General features: G+C 54.4%; 1 protein-coding gene across 1 annotated transcript; it reads right to left on the bottom strand.

Moving 5' to 3' along the window:
• Positions 1 to 967: 967 nt before the first annotated feature.
• On the bottom strand, positions 968 to 2,474 carry Hes5 (hes family bHLH transcription factor 5). The gene is made up of 3 exons (XM_028891427.2): positions 2,304 to 2,474; positions 2,052 to 2,217; positions 968 to 1,963 (listed from the first exon to the last, which is right to left on the bottom strand). Exons 1-3 carry the CDS (start codon positions 2,355 to 2,357, stop codon positions 1,683 to 1,685), a joined length of 501 nt encoding a protein of 166 aa, XP_028747260.1. The 5' UTR covers positions 2,358 to 2,474; the 3' UTR covers positions 968 to 1,682.
• Between the last annotated feature and the right edge of the window lie 20,498 nt (positions 2,475 to 22,972).

The raw sequence follows: 22,972 nt of genomic DNA, 5'->3' as shown, positions 1-22,972 counted from the left end.
GAGGCAGCCTTGTACTGTATGTGCCTGCCAACAGGGTGGGCATGCTCTGGATGGGAGAGCCTGCTCCGGGGGGCAGAGCTCCCTCTGTGAGTAAGATGACCCAGCATCTCAGTCCCTGTCAGCGGGGTATGCCTGCCCTGCATTTAGGACACTCCACAAGGTTGTGGTCTCCTCCCCATTCACAGGTGTGCTGCTGCTCCGGTAGTAAGCAAAACGTGCTGTCACTGCTCACCATATCTAGGGAATCAGCAGGGACTTCAGGTGGCCACCGGCAGAGTAGACGGAAAGGGCAGGGCAGAGCCCACATCTGTGGCTTGTCATTCAGAAAACGTAGACACACCCAGCTCCTTCCCAAGTCTTGTTCCATGGACTTTGACTTTGGGGTACCTGGACTCTGTGGTTCTAGGGTCCTGTGTACTTGGCCAACCTTCTGTGGCCTGCCTTAAAGTAAATGTCCTATCTGAGGCAGCGAACCATTCCTACCAGGTTCATGGCCTGAATGGAATGGGTCAGCCCTGACCCTAGTCAGTCACCTTGTGGGAGGGAGGGAGGGTATGGATGAATTAGCTAAATAGGTGCACTAAGGGAATCAGGAGCCGGGGCAGATGCTTTCCTAGGTTTGACACAGCCAAGCCTCTTTTTGCTGCAACGAGAGGTCCACTGCAGGCCCCAGTTTCCATCTCAGTGGACAGAGCAAAGGACCTATACTTATTATGATGCCTCCCCGCTCCCGGGAGCTAGTAAAAATCAGTGGCAGCCACCCGGGTCTTATTCACAGTGAGAGCACCAACAGCTCTGCATGCCCCTCTCCTCTTCACCTCCTACCTCTTGCCTTTCGCTTTTCTCTGTTAGAGGACCACCAGCAATCCATCACCCCTCCTGATCCCTGTTTGTGAACGTGGTAGCGCCCACTGTCCCACCCCCAGTCATGGGGCCGGCCACTCCAAGGACAGACAAGAGACAGACATGGAGGGCTTGATATTTTATTAGAAGCCTTTAGAGCAGTCTGTGGTCTCCCACATGACCAAGAGTTCAAATTCTAAGTACAAAATTGTGCCCACATGCACCCACCCACACAGAGGAGTCCTTTAAGGATCATCGTGGAGACCCCACCCTCCCAGACAGCCCATTATGAGCATGTATCAGACAGCCAAGGCCACATGAACCTTTAGGTGAGGTCCCATAGGCCCTATGCCCACACAGGCTGAGTGCTTTCCTATGAGGAAACGCCTGCAGTTCCGCCTTCACAAAAGGCAAGTGTGCCCAGGGCACAGCCCGCCTGCAGGGTGCTTGCCCAGCAGCAACGGGCCCTGAAGAAAGTCCTCTACAGGCTGGGGCACCAGCAAACCAACCCCTGACTCTACAAATATCATAGAACCCCCGGTGACCGGGAACTTCCCAGAAGTCACTTGCTGAAATGCATACACAAAACAACCCCATGGGGTTGGACACGCGGCAGAGGGTGGACCCTGATTATCCCCAAATGACAACTCTGCACATACATTCTCTAAGAATGACCCTTCTGCTGGCCAGCCAGCCTCGGGGAGGGAGCCTTCAGAAGAAGGTGGCGGCCAACCTGGGGCTGAACTGCGGCTGGGGAAGGTCTTCCCTACACCGAGAGGAACGAGAGGAACCGGCTTGTCTGTCCTCTGGTCCGCTCCAGGCACCCGTTCGCCGCGGGGTCACCAGGGCCGCCAGAGGCCGCAGGCTGGTTGGCGGGAAGTGGCGACTGCGGCAGCGGTTTTAGCCGGGGAGCGCGTCGGGTGGATCGCAGCGCCCGGCGCCGGCGGCTCCTTGGCAGGTGCGGTGGGAGCTGGGGGCCGCTGGAAGTGATAGAGCAGCTTCATCTGCGTGTCGCTGGCAGCGTGCAGGGTCAGGAACTGCACGGCCTCTTGCAGGCACCACGAGTAGCCCTCGCTGTAGTCCTGGTGTAGGCTCTTGGGACCGGCGGCGGCGGCGAAGGCTGGGGGGAGACAGGGTAGCATGAGTGGGGCGCGCGCGGTGGAAGACACCGGCGGGGAGCGGGAGGCGGGTGCAGACGCGTGGCTCACCTTTGCTGTGCTTCAGGTAGCTGACAGCCATCTCCAGGATGTCGGCCTTCTCCAGCTTGGAGTTGGGCTGGTGCCGCGCGAACTCCTGCTCCAGCAGCAGCTTCAGCTGCTCTATGCTGCTGTTGATGCGGTCCCGACGCATCTTCTCCACCACCGGCTTCCGCAACTGCGGGAGGAGAGGCGTCAGGTGGGCGGCGGAGGCCAGAGGCCCCGGGGGAACCGGACGCCGCGCGCCGGACGAGTGCCACTTACTCTGTTTTTCTCCTTGGGACTGAGCATCTCTACCGCCACGGTACTTGGGGCCATGCCTGGCGCTCAGGAGGCGATTGGCGAGCGGTGTGGAGCAGAGTGGAACGGGCAAAGCCAGGCGTCCCGGGCTGGCGCGGCCCGGACCCCCGCGCGCCAGCCCTATATAGGCGCGGGCGGCGGCCTGGCGCCTGGGGCCCGGGCGCCGCGGCCGTTCCCACACTCGGCGGCCAATGACGGCGCCGGCCGCACAAAGGCGCCGGCCCATTAGCGCACGCTAAATTGCCTGTGAATTGGCGCGGGCACAATGGTCGCTCCCCGAGGAGCAGGTGGGCCGCGCGGCACAATGTCCGGGCTGTGGGAACGCGCTCGCCCTCATTAGCATCCCGGGGCCTGATGCTGAGAGCCCCGCGCCTCAATATGCTGCCTTTTCCCAGGCCGCGGGGAGGTGGGGAGGGCAGGAAGGAGTCCCCCCACCCCACCCCATTCTCTCCCACTCCCCAGCGGCTCCCCACCGCTGGCTGGCAGAGGCCACAGGCGCAGAAAAAGAAGTCTTACAATGAACAGACAGCGGCTTCCAGAGGGTGGGCACCCTTCCCATTTGGGACCTGTTGCCCACAGGCAAAATGTATTGAAGTGGGCCACACTCTCCCAAACAGGTGCTGCTGTCACGCTGTCTACAGGTAGAGGATGAGAAAGGGACTCAGGCGCTTAGCATCGGCATTACTAGCTTTTATTGCCAGTCTCCAAACTGTGGCTTGGGAGGGGTGACTTCTCCAGAGCTAGGAATGGCTGGGTGTTAATTGTGGAGCCTGCCAGGCATACTCCCAGGCTACCTGAATTTGCTTTGGGTAGTGCCTAGTATGAAGCTCCATACCCAGGAAGTCTGCAGGAACCGCTGCACTCACAGGGTGTCTGGACTGCTCTTGGGCCATCGGTGCCCTTGGGGCTCTCTCTCCATCCTGTGTGGACCTGAGTACCACAGTGCATCTCTGAAATAAGAAGACCATGCCTCCTTCATGCTGTCTGTGATCTCTACTCCTGTATGGCTCCTTAGCTGCCCATAACTCCTCTCTCACCCCCACCCCTGTGTGTGTGTGTGTGTGTGTGTGTGTGTGTGTGTGTGTGTGTGTGTTCCTGCTTTACACAGCATTTTGTGTGGGGGTGCAAGGTGGCAGGACTGAGAATGAGACCCTATATGAATGCTGTGCCAGCATGACTGGGCCCCTTTGGATGAACTTAAAACTGTGGTGTCTGGCCAGGTGACCTGACTAGTCCCCACCCTAGAGGGAATGGCCATGTGGGAGAGCCCTCCACGTGTAACCTGCAACCTAAGACCTAACCAGGTCCAAGCAGAAGGCTGGCATCAGAACACTGCAGCCAGAGCTGAAACGAGGTTCTCTGGATGGAGGTCAGCCATGTCTGACTGAGCCCAGGAACGGAAGGGCCTTCACTAGGGACCATTGCTGTAAGTGGTCTCTCTGCCAGGCCTCGAGCAAGGAGCTGCCGGTTACCATGGATGGAACCATCTGCGACAGTGGGGGTGGCTTGGCTCTGAGACAGCATAGAATGGCCTGTCACGGCAAGATATAGGTACATATATTCACCTCCCCTAGACCTTGCCACACCCCTCATCCTGAGCTGGAGGCTCCTCGCTGAGGTCCTTGTTTGATGTAGAAGAAAGGAAGGAGGCTCAGAGCTATATGCCCAGGCCTGTTTCTACAGTCCTGGGGACTGGCAGTGTCTGGTACTAAGTGGTGGGCAAGCAGCCCCCCCAGACTACAAAGGAGAGGGATTCCTGGTGGTGCTCAGTGGACTGTTGTTGGCAGCCCAAAAGAGGTTCATGCCATATGGTAGTCAAATTTAGCCATGTTATGGATCTGGGCTCCCTGGGGGTAGAGAGGGCAGGATGACTTGGTCACCTATGTGCCTGTCCCATATGCTCTGCCAACTCAAGGCTCAGGAGCAACCAGGTGACCAGCAGAGGGCTTTGGGAATGCAACCTGAGCAGGGAGAGCCTGAAACCCACCTCCTGGAAACAGAGTCTGAGCCTATGTGTGCCCTGACCATTTGCACCTGGCTGCTGCCAGCAAGGATCCAAGACTGTACTCAGATATGGGGGTCATCCAGGCCCAGACTTTGCTCCCCCAGGCTTCGGTGGGGACAGTTGACTCCGGCTTGTGCTCTGTACTCCTAGTACCTCCCCTGAACCAGCTCCTCACCCAAATGAGACGCGTGCCAGGAGATGTGGTCCAACCTCCATCCCACCCCAACTGCCCGCCCACCCGTGGTTGGTTAGGAGAGCGGCCTACTAGGGGTGAGGGTGGTGGGTGGGCCATGGGGAGGGCCACCGCCTCCTTGCTCCTCCTCACCACCCCCCTGAACCCGAGCAGCTTTGATCCAATTTTCAGTTGTGGGAAATATGAAATGAATGGTGTTAAATCCCAGCCGGATGAAAGGCTGGTTGCCTCCCCGAGTGCGGGCCAGATGGCAGCCTGGGCGGCCTCTGAGGCACACGCCTGGCCTTTGTGGGCCGTTTAACACTGTGAATGGGGCCAAAGTGTGGGAAACTCGCTGGGCTCCTGGCTCACACCATCCGACTTGAGTAGCTGCAAAGGGGGAGGGGTGAAGGCTGCCTCTGGCTGGCGGGCTTTGCCCTGCAGAAGCACTGTGGGATGGGGGAGGGGTGTAGGGATCCTCCTACCACCACAGCAGCATGGTTGCCCTTCACACACCTTCCAGAGCTTCCCCTATGAGAGTTCAGTAAGTCTGGGGGAGGGGGCAGTAGATGAAATGGAGCACAGTCTGGAGCTGGCAGGGCCCTTCCATTGAGTAATCACAGTTTCGTAGATGGGGCAGGGGCTCCTGTAAACTGAGTTGCCATGGTTATGCAGAAAGTCACAAACCCTGTCCCTTCTTCATAAGCTGACTGAAGAGGTTCTTGGACAAGGAAAGGCTCTGGGGAGGCTGCAGGGCAATATTCTGCTCCCAGTCTCTGAAGGAGGGCTCATTTTGGACAGGAGTACAGCATTGTGATAAACAGTTTGGAGGGCCAACAAAATTTAATGGAATTATTTTGTAATTCTGCTTCTGTGTCTATGCTCAAGGAGTTAAAAGCAGACTCAAACATTCTCATGCTGGTGCTCACAGCTGTGCCATACACAGTAGCCAAGGAGCCAAGGCCACCCAAGTGTTCACAAACCACTGAACAGATAAGGAACAGGCAGAATATCCACAGAGTGGAAGATGGCTTGTCTGTACACAACGCAGGCGAACCTTGAGGATGTTATGCTAAGCTAAGGAGACAAGTCAGCCTCCAGAGGACAGATTCTGCATGACTCCAATGATAGGAGGGACCCAGAGTTGTCAAATTCGTGGTCAGAAAGTAGAGCAGTTGTCAAGAGCTGGGGTGGGAGGAAGATGGGGTGGCAGTGTTCCATGGGGACGGACGGTTCTGGTGGGGAAGATGAGCACGAGCGGCTGTGACAGCTGCACAACATCGTGAGTATATTTAACGTGCGAACAGCACTTAGAAGTGGGTGGATTTTTATGTTATGTGTATTTGGTCACAGTTGGGAAGCTGTCTAGAAAAGAGCCATAGACAGGATCGTGACTGTGTGGAGGCAAAACTGTGGGGGATGTTGGGTCCTAGGAGTACCAGCACTGCCACCCCGCTGTCCTGGTTCCCAAAACATTTATAAGGGGTGGGTCTGGACTGAGGATGGCCTGGGAAAGGGAGGGGACAGCCTGTTGTTTGACCTCAGAAGCCCTCATGGAGCCAGGGAGTAGAAACTGTGCTTTGGATGGGTGGCAGAAAGCCACTTGCCTGGGAGCTAGGAGCAAGGAAGTGACCTTATTTGCGATTGTGGGGACAGAGTCCCCTCAAGTCATGACCACAGCAGGTTTGTCCTCTGCTGAGCCCAGTTCTCGTTCCACCTAGACTTCTGTCCTCAGGGTGCTGCTGCAAGGAGATGCTTACTCCCCCTAGAGAGACCACCAGAAAGGGCAGTTGGCCACGGAGGAAGTCTGCCCTGAGAGACAGTGGCCACTCAGTGGCTGCTGAGTCTGCCTTGGAGGTTAGGAGGGGTGGGCTCTCTTCCACGCTCCAGGCAGGATCTGCAGTGCGGGTGTAGGCGACTAAGAGTACACCTGCACAATGCAGGGCATGGAACGCTGGACGTAGACCAGCAGTGAGAAGAGTTTCTGTCTTCAGTTCACATGGCCAGCCGCAGAGGTCAAGAGGCTTGCCAAGGCACGTGATCTGTGGCTCGGCTAACCCTGTGTGTCAAAACTGCCGGGCACTCGCTAATGCAGTTGTCGTCAATTCCCAGTTTAGACTTGACTTCAAGGCACCCACCCACGAGTCACCCTCTTTTACTTGTGGACTACCAGCACAGTAAGATGGAGGTCCAGGCTGGGATTTTTGTTTGTTTGCTTGCTTGTTTAACTGAGACAGGGAATTGCTATGTAACTCAGCTGACCTCAAACAGGAGGTTCTCCTGTCTCACCTCAGGCTGGGGTTCAAGCCCAGTTGTTTGCTTGCTTTCCTGAGCCACAAAGGGAGGTGGGTCTCGCTCAAGGGGCAGAGGGCCAAGTGCTAATGTGAGTGGGGGTGGTGGCTGTGAGGGATTGTCTCTAGGAAGGGATGGGTACATTTGGGCGTAGATAGATGCTGTAGTCCCCTAGTTGACCTTTGCGTATGTACCCCAAGTGCGAGGAAAGTAACATCCCCATCAATTGGAACCCATGCTCTAGTCGGCAGGTAACCAGATGACTGATTCAGGGACAAAAGGTGACGACTATGCAGCAAAGACTGCCAATAAGGTACATGTGTCCCCTGTGGGGCCAGGAGGAAAGCCTTAGATCTCTCCCAGGCCAGTGCTCTGAATCTTCCCTTTTCCCAAGAACTAGACTAAGGAACTGTATTCAAGATGGCATGGTTCTTTCCACCGCCCCACTCCATCTTTTCCCTTGGTTAGTAGAGACAGTGCACAGGGCTGAGCAGAGGGCAAGTTTGGCCTCGAATGTGGGTCGAAGAATTCTAGAATGGGGTAGGAGACGCTAACATGTGGGAGGTGACTTAGAGGCTATAGATTGGGAATAGCATGGAGTCACAGTGAAGACAGGTAACTACTGGCCAGAAGGCTGACTGGAAGTGGCAGAAGACAGAGAACCCTCAAATGTCAGCCTGGTTTGGAGCATAATTTGGTTAGCTTTTCTTCCTGACGTTTTCATCTTAAATGAATTGTGTGTGTGTTGGGCGGGGGGGGGGGGGGGGGGGGCAGGTCAGAGGACAACTTGCCGAAGTCGGTTTTCTCCTTCCAATATGTGGCTTCCAGGGATCAAACTCAAGTCATCAGGCTTGGCAGCAAGCACCCTTACCTAGTGAGCCATTTCACTGGCCCCTTTCTCAATATCTTCTTAAGTGGACATTTACCACTATGTAATGTAGAAAGTGCTTCCACATAACATATACACATGCATACCCTGTCACACAAGCCATATACATAGAGATATGCACACAAGTACACACATGCATATGTAGCCCCACATTTCTGCTCCGGCAGGTCCAGGGAGCACATTGGCATGTAGTTTTGCACATTTGTATGTGCTCATGCCTGTGTGTATCCATGCATGAATGCCCGTGCCTGTGTGCCCATATATGTATGCCATTTAGTTGCTCTCAGGGCCACTGTCCCCAGCCTGGCCCTGCTTCTCTCACCTCTCAGAATGCCCTGGTCAGCCAAACATTGCTGTCTACCGCCCTTCCTTGAAACAGATACCCGGGTGCTGGGATAGGGGGAGTAACTGTGTGGTCACCATGGCCCTGTGTGCTGTGATGCAAGGCTGGAGACCCTCGGCAACCCTCAGAGGCAGAAAAGGGTATGCCTGGGCTGCAGGTGAGGAAGCTGAGGCTTTCAGGAGGAAGCAATTTGCCTGTGGACCAGTCTGGTAGAGTCTGCCTGAGCTGCTGCTGCCTCAGCCCCAGAGGGTGACCTGGGAGGGGATCTACCATCCTAGGCAAAGCTGGTCTATTCTCTGTTCCTCTGACATGAAGTGGCCTTCTCATAGCAGGATGGGGACAATTTCATTCCAAGTGGGAACTGGGCAGACAGGCACTCTTTATACCCTGTCAAGGTAAAGTCAGCAGTTCCTGAGTCTTTTGGGTGCAGAGCCCCAGGGAAGGGCTAGGTGTCTGCAGCGGTGGCTTTTTGGGCTAAGGTTTGTTAGCATGGGACCTAGTGAACAGAGGAGGAAATCAAACCTTCATGAGGGGTGGGGGTTGGGCTGCTTCTGGGATCCCCACTGAGCCGGCCTACCACTTCGGTCTGGCAGCCTCTCTGCTAGGTGTTCCCTAGGTGTGGATCTCAGACAGCCACTAAAATGAGCTCCTGGGCCTCTACTTCCCCCTTCCACACCTGCCTTGAACTTCCAGGGCCTTGAGAGGCACAGGCACAGCCCTGAGATGGTAACCCTGCTCTGCTCCGCTGGGTGAGAGGAGTGGCACACTGCCCGTCAGGTTAGACAACACAGTCTGATCCCAAGGGTCGTAGTTCGCTGGGTCTGCACCACCGCTGCCTTGTTGACATACCCTGTCTTCTGTGGCATTTCAGTGATGTGCTTCGGAGCAGCTTGACTCTGCCAGCTCCCTCCACAACAGAATTGCTTTGGGGAGTTCCAAAGAGCAGGCTGGATGGGGTGATAAAGGGGCTGGGCCAGGTGAAGGCTTGACGCTGCCCTTGACTCTCACACAGGTGAACACATCTTGGTCTTTCTAGAGACTGGGTTTACTCGTCTGTAAGACAGGCTTATAGGCCAAGGCTTACCTGGGTCTTGAGGAACTGACTCCAGGTTGTGGGGAGGCACCCCTCTTACAAGGAGGGCCTTGCTGAGATACACCTCTGCTGGGCTCTAGCCAGGAGGAGCATGTGCAGCTGGGACCGCCTGCCGCCTGCACCCAAACGGGTGCCTCGGTGTCTGCACCGTACATAGTACTAGTACGAAGCCAGGGCCACCAAATCAAGAGGACGGCACTTCCCTGCCCACCTGTTGCTCTCACCACATTAACCTGACCTGAGAGGGTCGGAGCTAAGATACTCTGTGAGAGCATCCAGACTCCAGAGCTGCAGAAGCACAGACCCTAGGTCGCCCCTCTGCTCAGTAGGTCTGGTGCTGGGTCTAACCCTGTAGGTCACAAACCTGGTACTCTGCTGTGGGACTCAGGCAGCTTCAGGCCCTTCTCCTAAAAGTTGCTCACACACAGCTTCTCTGCTCTGTACCTCCCTCTCCACCTCCATTCTCTTCTTTTGCTTACCCAGTGGCCCTGAGGGCTCTGGTGATGGTGGCTGCCTGGAGACATTCCATCTCCAAAACCTCTTTTCTCATCTGATTAAGGTGAGGCTGGGGAGATGGCTCAGAGGTTAAGCGCACTGCCTATTCTTCCAGAGGTCCTGAGTTCAATTTCCAGCAACCACACGGTAGCTCACAACCATCTGTAATGAGATCTGATGCCTTCTTCTGGAGTGCAGGCATGCAGAAAGAATACTGTATACATAACAGATAAATATTTTTTAAAAAGGTGGGGGATGGGACTGGGGAATATACCCTAACAGCCCTGTGGAAAGTACTTTCTGGAGACACAGTGAGGACACAAGTCCAAGCCCTAGCCCTCCGTTCCCTCTGGGCCTAGAGAACAGAGGTCTGGTGAGGTGTGCCTGACAGCCCCACTGGCTGAGTGCTCCATCTGCCTAAGAGGCATTTGGGTGGCTGTGAGGTGGAGATCCATATCCTGAGGCTCCTGGAACTTTGTGCACTGACTGCAGCCTTACTCAGGGGTACCCACCCCAGAGCTCCAACAGCAGGTTCCATCAGCCCCGACCTTAGTTGGCTAAAGGGGTGGGCAGGGCTCAGGACAACAGAGGTGGGTGGTGGGGAAACTGGGGTGGGGGATGCGCCCAAGGCAGTGAAGGGATTAGGTGTGCCCAGCCCACGTGGCCACACTCTGTCCACCAGCCCCCAGTGGGCCAGGGTAGTGCTGGGGTCGCAGTCCCAAGCTGGTTAAAAACTCTGTGGTGTCAGAGCGCAGCCCCTTCCCAACTCCTGAAAAGCAGATGAGCCCTTTATTGCTCTATTATAACATCGAGCCAGATGGTCTTTTGGGAGCCGCCCTCCTCATGCCCCCACTGCCGCCCTCCTCATGCCCCCCACTGCCGCCCTCATTCATTCAGAGGCAGGCCCCGGCACTAATGCCTCAGGGCTGGGCACGCTTCCCGCGCTGCCGCCGCCACCACAGTGTGGGAACCGTAGCCTAGAGTGAGGAGTGACACAGACAAGGAAGGAAGCTGTCCCAGCCTGAGCCAGAGGGTAGGAATCCCCACCCTTGGCTCTTAATCTTGAGAGGGGACACAGAGCCCTCCCCAGACACCATCCTCACATCCCCCAGCTGTGTAGCCCACTGCATCTCGTTTAAACCTACCCCTGTCTCAGTTTTTTTATCTGCAAAGTGGGGGCAATGATAGGGCCCCTCAATTGGTTTGGGGGGTCAGAGGCAGGTGGCCGGCAGGTATGGCACGCCAGAGCCCAGTTGCCCTCCAGGAATGGTGTTTACATTCTGAAACAACCAACACCCAAATAAGAATATTCCCTGATGTGAGACATTAGATGAGATTGAAATGTCAGGGTAGCTAATGAAATCTTGCTGGTGTACAGCTGGCTCATCTCTTACCCATGCCTGTCTTGATGTAGTACCAGAGGATGGTCGGGGAAGTGTCATCCACCCAGCCTAAAATAGTTGTCATGCAACCCTTTCCAGAAAACAGCTGCCCTCACTCCCACCCCAAGGGCTTCTCCCTCCACCACACATGTCTGAGGCTGGCATGGAAGCTTCTGTTGGAGGGCTAGGCTGGTTTACATGAAGTGGGATTACCTCCAGAGGTCTAGCATCATCATACCCATTAGACAGGTAGACAAACAAAGCCCCAGAGAAATTCAAGGCTAAGCTGCCAGATGGTGGCTCAGGTCAGAGTGGAAGGGCCCAAAACTGCCCAGGGCAGGGGTTGGAGCAAGGAGGGGAAGCCTTGGGTCCTGGCAGAAAGGGCAGAAGTGGATTCCTGAGCCCGTGGTGTGTTGCCCATTTAATCCTTGAGCTAACTGCATGTGCTTCTCCCAGGTCTGGGGTTGCTGATAGTCCATGCCCCGTTGCTCTTCTCCAGCTGGAGTACTGGTCGGCTTGGCTTATGTTTAAGAGGCTCCCCAGACTTTCAGGGTCACAGGGACCCACTAAACAAACACAGAGACACCATGCTTCCAGAGGGAGACAGAATCTGGGGTGAGTAGCAGCTTTAAAGAATCAAGGAAGCCTTTGGGAAATGGCAGCTGACCGTACCTGACACGAACATGACCAGAAGACCAAGGGCCCTGTTGGGGTCTGGGGTCCCCAGGCAGTGCCCGAGATGGCTTCTGTGGCAGACCACTTCCCCAGGAAGTCCTAGAGTGGGGACTCTGGGACTCTGTGATCGGAGGTCCCCTTTTTTTTTTTTTGGTTTTTCGAGACAGGGTTTCTCTGCGTAGCTTTGCACCTTTCCTGGAGCTCACTTGGTAGCCCAGGCTGGCCTCGAACTCACAGAGATCCGCCTGGCTCTGCCTCCCGAGTGCTGGGATTAAAGGCGTGCGCCACCACCGCCCGGCCGGAGGTCCCTTTTTAAAAAAATTTTTTTTTAAATTAATTTTTAAAATGTATTTTATATACCAACCACAGTTTCCCCTCCCTCCTCTCCTCCCGTCCCCTCACCCCACCTCCTTTCTACCCCTCCCCCATCCACTCCTCTGGAAGGGTAAGGCCTCCCATGGGAGTCAACAAAGCAAGGCATATCAAGTTGAGGCAGGACCAAGCTCCTGCACCCTGCATCAAGGCTGAGCTGGGCATCCCACCACAGGGAACAGGTTCCAAAAAGCCAGTTTATGCACCAGGGACAGATCCTGGTCCCACTGCTAGGGGCCCCACAAACAGACCAAGCTACATAACGGTCACCCACAGGCAGAGGGCCAAAGTCAGTCCCATGCAGGCTCCCTAACTGTCGGTCTAGAGTCCATGAGCTCCCATGTGCTCAGGTCAGCTGTTTCTGTGGGTTTACTTGCCATGATCTTGACCCACCCCCCTTGCTTATATAATCACTTCTCCCTCTCTTTAACTGGACTCCTGGAGCTCAGCCCAATGCTTGGCTGTGGGTCTCTGCATCTGCTTCCATCAGTTACTGGATGAAGGTTCTGTGATGACAATTGGGGTAGTCACCATCTGATTACAGGAGAAAGCCAGTTCAGGCACACTCTCCACTATTGCTAGGAGTCTTAGCTGGGGTCATTCTTGTGGATTCCTGGGATTTTCCCTAGCACCAGGTTTCTCTCTAACCCCATAATGGCCCCCTCTATCAAGATATCTCTTTCGTTGCTCTCTCTCTCTCTCTCTGTCCCTCCCTCAACTCCACTATCCCAAAGATCCCTCATGTTCCCATCCCCCATCCCCTCACTTCTTCACCCCCCTCCTCCTCTGCCTCCAGTTTACCCGGGAGATCTCATATATTTCCCTTTCCCAGGGCGACCCATGTGTCCCTCTTAGGGTGGAGGTCCCTTTTCTTACCACACTGGCTAGCAGAATATACACCTGCTGGTAATGTTTGAGACAGGCAGGATCCTAGCTCTGCAAGTACAGTGAGACCATGTCTCTAAGAGACTGTACCATTCGGTGAGATTACAGATGGAGGCTCAGGTCCAAGACCCAGTGAGTACTTCATCCTGACCCCCTACCTACCCCTCTCTCCTCTTCTTCCTCTTCATTCTCCTCCTCCTCTTCTGATTTTGTTTGTTTGTTTTGTTTTTTTGAGACAGGGTTTCTCTGTGTGGCCCTGGCTGTCCTGGAACTTGCTCTGTAGATCAGGCAGGCCTTGAACTAAGAGACATCAGCCTGCCTCTGAAGCCTGAGTGCTGGGATTAAAGGTGTGTGCCACCACTGCCTGGTTCCTAATCCCTCTCTTGATGCCCAGCTCCAACTCCAACATAAGATTTACCTCAGCAACTCTCCTTTGGGGCTGACATGTACTGGAGCTCCTACCTCATGTTACCATCTGTCCCATTACAATTGGCCAGCCAGGACCAACTATCAGAGACGGGGTCTTCTAGCCCAGTGTGGAGGCCTCTGGTGAGGCTCACAATAACCAGCAGGGAGGACACATGCCTACGGCCCCAGCCACACCTGGCACTCCCTCCGGCAGTGGGTGAGTGGATGTCTCCTGGGACCTGGACCACAGATGGAGAGATTGGAGGGAGGTTTAGCCAGCTCCTATGGCTTCCAGCCTAGGAGGAGGCAGGTCCAACTGCCCATCTCCCACAGGCAATACCTGTCTGCTTTGACAAGTGGTCACTGTGTGCCAGGTCCAGCAGTTTGCTCTGAAGCCTGATCTCAGTGTGTGAAGTGGATGGATGAAGGGACTGGGCAAAGGAGTGGCCTCTAGTTGCTCCTCAACCCTGCCAGTGATTCCCACTTTCAGCCTCCTGTCCAATACCCAGGATGTGAGAGTCTGGATTTGGAAGTGCCCTGCTAGGCCCCAGAATTTCCTGCTCTTTCCCAGGTTGCCCCAGGAGCTCAAGCAGCCACTGCCAGCCCCACTTCCTGCTTCCCTGCATGGGATGGAGAGAAGGCAGCCACACATTTCTGTATTGCATGGAGCCCCATATGTCTGCCTGAGGCCACGTGGTGGGGCCTGAGGGTGCCAAGGCAGTGCCTAGGGCTGGTTCTGCCTTCTTTCCAGGCAGCAGCGCCCCCTCCCCCCATACACAGAGGAGGGGAATAATTTGGGCGGGAGGCCCGCTCCGGGTGGGTTCCCACACCCCACCCCCTGCCTTAGACATTCATCCTCCACAAAAGGCGCGTGCGCGGCAACAAACTCATTCGCCACGGGGCCGCCTGTGCTTTGTGAGCCAAGCTCCCGGCCCCAGAGGCCATCTGGGGAGCAGTCCTCAGGGCGGGCAGGGTGGGGGCTCCCCCTAGGCCGCCTTTGAGGCCCTGGGCAGCAGCAGCAGCTCCCTGGCAACCTCATTGGATGTCAGCACATCTGTCCTTGAGTACCCTGGATTTCTCACAACCTCTTGTGTCACACTATGTGTGAAGAGGGCACTCTAGGGGAAGCTTGCCTCTTGCCCTACCCATGGATGTAACAGGGCTGTAAGCACAGGGTTCAAAGCCATGAACTGTGAGCTGTCTGGGCCTCAGTTTCCTTATCTATGGAATGGGACTGATGGTGGTCCCAGCCCAGGTGTTCACCAAAGAGCCTGGTGGACAGAGGAGACTTCAGGGTGGCCTTGGAATCAGAGCTGCCGGAGGTCTAAACTCCGGAGCCCCAGGCTGTCAGGCTCTTCATTTGGTTTCCTGGTGGGAGACTCACAGTTGTGCTCTACTGCACGGATGTGGCTGGTAGATCAGGGAAAGGCCAGCCGTGAGACGGGCAGATAGGTAGGTGTGGTCCTCCCATGCCCCTAACTGTGAGCTAGGAGGGGGACCATCTAGTCAGCTTTGTATGCTGTAGGTGTTAAATAAGTGTACACCTCTCTGCCAAGCCTCTAGCTCTGGGCCTGCCTTGGGCACACAGGGTGAAGAGGAAAGAGAGAGGACTCCGATGGGCACAAGCTCTTCTGCTGCCCCTGGCAGCCCTGCCTGTGTAGTGGGCATTTCTAAGTCTGGGCAGCTGGGCTGGTAGGGTGGGAGCGGAGTGCTCAAGGGTCTTTCCACTCAAGGACACTTCCTGGCCAAAGGGCTTCTGGGTCCAGAGCCTGGTGGACAGACCCTCTGTGGGGGTGTCCCTGCCCCCAACCTTACTAGGGAGGGGGGTCCTTGAGAGGGTGTCCTACAGGCTCAGAGATAATCCCGGCTTTTGAGAGCCTGTGAGAGGCTGGCCCGGGGACTTTCCCACAGCCCCACATAAAGGGCCGGGCGCCAGCTGCTCTCCCACAAAAGACGCCCAGCCATTCAGAGCCTCCAGGCAGGCGGGGCCAGCAGAGCAGCTACCACAGCCTACCTGGCCACCCTCAAGCCAGAATGAGTGCATAAGGGGGTTCCTCCCTGATGACCAGTGAGAGGCCAGGATGTCCTCAGAGCTGGGGACCTACGTGCAGTTTATAGAACCCCACAGGGCAGCCACCCTCCCTTTTGCCCAAGGCTGGCACCGTCCCTGGCTCCATCACTCACCCTCAGTGTCTGGGGAAAGGACTCCCAGGAAGACCCTGCACACTCTTGCCATTATGCCTGGCACGGCGCCTCTGCCCTTGCCTCAGCCATCACTGGGCCGCCCCATCTCCTCTCCTCCTGCCACACGTCCTGCCTAGAGTCACACTGGCTGGCACACTTCCCTTGCTCCCTGGTGTGCCCATGCTAGCCTCACGCCCAGCATTCACTTCCACGCCACCCTCCCAGCAGCCCTGCCTGCCACTCAGTGTGAAGGACACAGTGGGTATGGATAGCAGGACAAGGCCTTCTCCAGTCACCTCAGTCACCGTATCTGATACGAGGAGCAGCAATGCCCTATCTGGACAAGTGGAAGAGACTCACGTTTAGCTGTTTAGAAATGCCAGGCTGGGCGCAGTGGTGCACCTGTAACCCCAGCACTTGGGAGGCAACGTCATCACTGGCAACATAGTGAGTTCAAAGCTAACCTTGGCAGATGTAACCAAAAGCAAAACCAAATAAAAAAGAAAGGGGAGAAACCCGCCAAGCCACGGAGATGTTGAGGGGAAGGATGGAGGGTGTACCCTTCCCCTAGGAATTAGGTACCTGGACCAGCACTGTGATGGGTTTTTCAATATTAAGACTAGCCTGGAAGAGGAAGGCGTGTGGAACTTCCTGGAGAAGGTGCTCCTGGAGTGTTGAGTATTGGGTTTAAGGAGGCTGGGCCTTCTGGGAATGATGGTTTTGACATTTCTAGGGATACTTCTGAAGTCATTAAAAAAATGGTTGATGAATTGTGTGTGTGTGTGTGTGTGTGTGTGTGTGTGTGTGTGTGTGTGTGTGTTTAGACAAGTCAGATGGCTAGATGGAGGGACAGGGGACATTTGTCCTGTGCTTTTCCTGTAGGAAGCTGGGGCCAGGGCAGAAGCTGCTAGTGACACTGACCTCTGAGATCCTGGCTGCGCTGTGCAAGGCAGTCACAGCTTTCTTAGGGGGTTGGAAGGTAAGACCCAAGGGCAAGGAGCCTACCAGGCAAGTGTCCTGGAATTTGCTGCAGCTGATCCCCACCCCTCACCCGGGAGGGATAATGGTCCAGCCTCTCTGTGGGAGGGTTCATGCTCTGTTGTCCAATCCTGGCTCTCCCCATTGGCTGCTGGGCGTGAGAAAGTGCTAGAGACCACACCAACACTTCCACCCCCAGTGGCATAAAGGCACAGTGACCTCTGGTCTGGCTGCTGTTTACAGAATCCCAGCTCTAGGAGCGAAGAGTGAGTCCATTGCTAGCAGTGTGGTCCAGCAGGGACCTGGAGGCAGCTTGGAGTCTCCTGTTGGAGGTTTGTGGGCTGAGGTGGGCAGCAGCCCTCTAGAGCTGGAGACAAGGAGGCAGCATTCTTGGGGACGGTGGCTGGCTTATTGCCCTGCCTTGGTTCACGCACCTCCGGCCCCTGCTCTTTACTCTGCAGAGGGAATCGGGAAAGGAAAGGTCAGAGCCCCTCCGGCCTAGGTGAAGAGGGATCCCTGTCGCCACTCAAGAGCAGCATGCGGGAGCAGTCTCTGCCCGTAAGGGACAGAGGCCTGGTGGCCATGGTATAAGGCCCTGGGAATCGGAGGTGGAGGCCACGGTTGCTGTCATGGCTCTTCCTGTAGCTGGAACTCTGTGTCCCCTGCTACTTTTCTGACTGGCTCCAGAGCAGGGACTGAGCAGTGGACAGGCAAGGGGCCGGTTGGCTGCCCTGACAGTGGCCCTAAGCTACCACCTGTCTTCATGTTGGAGAGAGGGTACTGGGGCACAGGATTGGTGGGTTACAAAGATTGCATACTCTCTGGCTTGTCCATGGCAGGGGGTCTGAGCCAGCATTCCATGGGGGATAGATGTATGGGGCGCATCTTCATGACCTTCCTAGCCAGACCAGAGCTGGATCCTGTTCCTTCCAGGCTGTGGAAGGGCTCCATGTTTTATATTGGAATGAGGCTGGGTGGACGAATGCTGTACCTCAGTGCTGTGCACTGGCTGCTGTAGCAGTATGGGGCTGCAGCGGTGTATCCCTTGAGTGACCCTAACCCTAGCGCATACTCCAGAGTGAGAAGAGCACAGACTTTGAATAAAGGCATTGGTCAGCAGTCTTCAGAATCTGAGTCTGCCATCCACCCAGGCTGTAACCCTGAGGTCCTGGGTGCCACTTTGGCCAGAGATGTTGGTATTGCCCAGGCTGGCCCTGTGCTGAGGGCTTCCTGGGCTGGACCCTTGTCCTGCTGACTTTGTCCCTGGTTCTGTGGTTAACAACAGTCCACTTACTTGCATCCAAATGACTGGAAAGACCCTCAAGAATGCTTTCAGCCAGGCTAGCTGCTCCCCCTAGTGTGAGCTGAGGAGGCTGATTCACCCAGCACCCCTGGAGGGTATTAACTGCTCATGTTGCCATGCTCTTCATAGCGCCAGTGGCAGAGCATATCACCCTCGTCTCAGAGAGGAGCATCCATCCATCCATGGGACCATGCGAGAGCATTAGGAAGTCAAGTAGAGGTGGTGTCAGACTGTCTGCCTCTGCCGGAGCTGCGGTTTTGACTCCCTGCCTCCTCTTTATTTCTTAATAAGTTCTAATTTCTCTCAATTCCCTGGCCCTGCTGGGCATTCATGATCCATAAAAACCAGTAGGGAGGATGTGGCTTTTTATGTATGTATGTATGTATGTATGTATGTATGTATGTATGTATTTATTTATTTATTTATTTATTTTAGACAGGGTTTCTCTGTGTTGTTTTGGAGCCTGTCCTGAATCTTGCTCTGTAAGACCAGGCTGGCCTGGAACTCACCACAGAGATCCACCTGGCTCTGCCTCCCGAGTGCTGGGATTAAAGGCGTGCGCGCCGCCGCCGCCGCCGCCGCCGCCGCCGCCGCCGCCGCCGCCGCCGCCGCCACCATCACCGCCCAGCGGGATGTGGCATTCTTAAGTAAACACAACCACTACAACCCCCAAACCTCCTCCTGCCAAGGGATGGCTGCTTGGTGGTGAGGTTAAGTAGCACAAGGAGCAGCCGGGCCTGGGTTTTGCTGCCCTCTAGTGGCTTCTGCCCAGACCCACTTATAGCCCAAAGGAAGGAAAGTGGCTAGGGTTTCCCAGGCAAGAACTAGGCTCCAGGCTCCTAAGTGGATATCCTGGAGCTCCCAGCTGCCACCAGAGGTCGCACTCAGCACTAGGCTGATGAGGGAGGAGACTTGAAGGGTTCTTTCCTAGGTTCTGGGAAAGATGACTGGGGTGTGTGGAGGCTCAAACGGAAAGTCACCTGTCAGGGGAATTCCCTGGCCCTGTGAATATCCCCACAGTACCTAGCATGACCTGGTAAAGGTCCATGGAGTGAACAGGGAATAGAAGTCTTTGTCCCAGAGCCGGATGTGGTGGCACACACCTTTAATCCCAGCACTTGGGAGGCAGAGGAAGAAGGTGGATGAGGCCAGCCTGCCTGGTATACAAATCAAGTCCCAGGACGGCCAGGGCTACACAAAGAAACCCTGTTTCAAAAAAAAAGTCTTTGTCCCTTTGATAATGAGAGACAGGTCCTCTGTGGGTAGTGCCCCTGAGCAGCCTCTGGCTACCTTGATAATGGCCTTGAGGCTTCTGTGTCCATGTGCTCCCCCGAGTGCCCCCCTTCACTTCCACCTGTTAGCGGGTCTGTTTTAAGGGAGAGCCTGAGGCCCTCCTGTGGCCCATTACCCAGCATATAGTAGGTATTTCATAAATGGGTTATAAACAGAGTCGGACTCTTGGTGCCTGAGGAGCCCAGGACTCAGGTGAGGCTCAGTTGGCTCAGGGGCCTCCCATTTTCTCACAAGGGCAGTGCCTGGAACAAGGGACCTACCCAGACCTAGCTGGGGCTTCTGTCTGGAGGAGGGGCTTTCCTAGCTGTGCAGACAGATGGAGAAGCAGTCTCTATCCAGCTGGGCAACAGGTTGGATGTCTGGCTCATGGTCCCCAGAGCCTGTCTGTTACTCAGTGTGTACACGTGGAGGCCAGAAGACAACGCGTAGGATCAGGTTCTCTCCTTCTGTAATGTGGATTTCTGGGACTGGACTCAGGTCATCGTCAGGCTTGGCAGCAAGCACTTTCATGGACATCTTGCTGACACTGACCACACTTTTGTCCCTCACTGAAACCACCAAGTCACAGTGTGTCCTTGGGCTGGGCAGGACCCTGCGGGTGGAGGGTGGAGATCAGCCAGGTGTGTGTGTGTGTGTGTGTGTGTGTGTGTGTGTGTGTGTGTGTGTGTGTGTGTTGGGGGCAGCCCTTACAGCACTTCTTGTTTGGGCATAGTCTGAGGACTGGTATCTGAGGAGTTTAGGATGCCACAGGATTCAGACCTGGAGTCCGTCACTGATCATTGAGGGATGGCCAAGAGGGAGCAGCTTACATTAAGAAGCCCATGTCTTCTTGGGGTCCAGGCCTTTCATCTGAAGTCCACCCTGCATGGGGCCCTTGTGCTTGACGCCCCTGCCTGGCACTGCTGACCTTTGTTCTGGAAATGCTGGCCATGCTCACAGGATTTGTTCTCTCAGGGCACAGGTGGGGTGGGCAAAGAGCTGGCAGGCCCAGGTGAGCAGCAGTCACATTCCATAGCATCCAGTTAGCAACTCCTAGATGTCTCTTGATGCACTATCTCAGCCCACAGGAGACAGGCTATCTTGACAGTTTTGAAGACCAGAGCCCACTCTGTGGAGAGAGGAGTGTGGAGAGAGCTTGGAGGCTGCCCTGCTGCTGGACTGAATGCTCAGCCTCAGTGTGCCTGTCTGTGGGACCTTAGCCACCACTGACCTGATTGTGTCACGAGGCTCTTGGGACACTGGTTGCCATGCCTTCTATCCCTGCATTGCCCTAGCTCCATGACTCTTTTCTCAGCATGTTAAGCTCAGATTTTTTGACTCCCAGGCCGGGGAGATCTGGACAATATGTCCTCATGAAGATGGACTTCAGGGTCCAGAATTAGCTGGCATGTTATCAGAACTTTGGGCTGCCCCATTAATACTGACTGAATGTTTGGGAAGACGGTAGAATGATTGGACAAGGTCCTGACCAAGTGAATTCATGCATGAGCAAAAGGACTGAGTGAATGATTAAATGAGTTAGTGTTTGTGTGGGGTGCATTTAACAAGTAAGGGAGGGGATGCTTTCTCTCAGACCCAGGAAAGTCCCTGACAAAGTCAAGGCTAGGGTCTTGCTACATATCAATACTTTACACATTCAGTATTTTCTCAGTAAAATTATGTTCCATGATCCTGTTTATGTAAAAAAAAAAAAAAAAGAAAGAAAGAAAGGTCATATTGAGAACCTCTTGGTTTCCACTATAATGAGTTGGTGGAAAACAGTTCATGTTTTGTCTTTAAGAAGAGCCCTGAGCCTAGCAGGCAGCAGGAAGTGTGGCTGTCTGAGGTTTTGACCTTATCTTCCCATGGCTTCCTTATGTGCCTGAGGAACCAGCCTGTGAGCTAAGCTGAGCCAGGGGCCAAGGCTCAGGTCTTGGGCTATGCTCAATAATTTCATAGGCAAAGTGCAAATCCTTGCTCTCCCTTGGGTCCTCTTTCCTTTTTCTCTCTTTCGTCTTTGCTGGTAAATTGTGAGGCAGTAAGGACCATCTATCAGAAACTCTTGTGAAGGTTGTCTTGCCAGTGTTGACTAGGTCACAATGAAGACACAAGATCTTCCATCACACCAGGGCTCCTCCTGGTTTTCTTCTTTCTTTTAAATCTGGGTGCTGGAGAGGTGGCTTGGTTGTCAGGAGTGCCTACTGCTCTTGCAGGGGACCTGAGTTTGGTTCACAGCACTGCATGGGGCAGCCCACAACTACCTGCAACTCCAGCTTCAGGAGATCTGATGCCCTCTTCTGGCCTCTAAGGGCACCACACTCACACGTACATATCTACACACAGAAACACACACATACCCATAAATGAAAATAAGGGGGCTGGAGAGATGGCTCAGAGGTTAAGAGCACTGCTTGTTCTTCCAAAGGTCCTGAGTTCAATTTCCAGCAACTACATGGTGGCTCACAACCATCTGTAATGAGATCTGGCGCCCTCTTCTGGCCTGTAGGAATATGTGCAGACAGAACACTACACATAATAAACAAATCTTAAAATAAAATAAGATAAAATAATAAACCTTATAAGAAACGTAGCAATGTCATCTTGGTATTTTGCGATAGAGCCTTACTATGTGGCTCAGCCTGGCCTGAAATTCTTTGTCCTCCTACCTCAGACTCCTGAGGGGTGGGATCATAGAAGTGCATTTTAAAGAAATACAGTGAGCCAGGCATGGTAACATAGGTCTTTTAATCCTGTTGTTTGAGAGGTAAAGGCAGGTGGATCTCTGTGAGTCTGAGGCCAGTCTGGTTTACATAGTGAGTTCCAGAATAGCCAGGGCTATATAAAATGTACAGGACATAAAATCTACTATGTTAACCATCCATAAATTTTTGAAACACTAGTGCAAAGGACACTTCCCATTTTTTTCAAAAAGACATATTGTTATTTTAATTAATTAATTAGTTAAGGGTTTTTCGAGACAGGGTTTCTCTGTGTAGCTTTGGCACCTTTCCCAGAACTCACTCTATAGCCCAGGCTGGCCTTGAACTCACAGAGATCTGCCTACCTCTGCCACCACTGCCCAGCTTGTTTTTCCTGGCTTGTTTTTTTATTTTTAAAAGATTTATTTAGTTTTGTTTTGTGTATAAATGTTTGCCTGTATGTATGCATGCATGTGCACCACATGCTTGCAGTGTCTGAAGGGACCAAAGAGGGTATTGGTTTCCCCAGAAACTGGACTTACAGATGGTGGTGAGCCCCATTGGGTGCTGGAAACTGAAACTAGGTCCTGAGCCATCTCTCCAACTCCTATTCTTATCATTTTAAATTTTATGTATCTGTGTGCATCCCTGTGTATATGCATGTGCCAGTGGAAGCCAGAAGAGCTGGAGTTGCAGGTAAGTCGCCCAACAGAAGGGCTGGGAAACAAACTCCGTTCCTTTTCAAAAGTGCTGCGTGCTCTGAGCCTCTGAGCCTTCTCTCCAGGCCCCACACTCCTCATTTTTGTAAAGCCACCAGCTCTGCCCACATGCAGAGCTTTTTCAGTGTCCTGGTGGGCTTCTCCCAGCCACCGTAACGCTGCTTCGCCCTCCTTCCTGTCGCCTTTCCGCCGTTCTTCCTGTGCATGGGTCTTACAGTATCTATTGTTCTGTGTCTGGCTTCTCTGTCTTTGCACGGTATCCTCAAGGTTCATCCATGTTGTAGTGTATGTCAGCGCCCTGTTTATTTTTTTGTGGGTGAATAACATTTCACAGTAGGATTTTGTTATCTACTTGCCAGAGGGAAGTATCTACTTGGCTGGTTCCACTTTTCAGCTGTTGGGAATCATGGAGATATGAATGTCCATGGTCCTGCCCTGGAGGTGGCCTCTGGAGAAAAGGGCTAGAC

The sequence above is a fragment of the Peromyscus leucopus genome, chromosome 2 (assembly GCF_004664715.2).
Source record: "Peromyscus leucopus breed LL Stock chromosome 2, UCI_PerLeu_2.1, whole genome shotgun sequence".
Taxonomy (NCBI): Eukaryota; Metazoa; Chordata; class Mammalia; order Rodentia; family Cricetidae; genus Peromyscus; species Peromyscus leucopus.
This window is presented reverse-complemented; position numbering and strand designations above follow the sequence as displayed.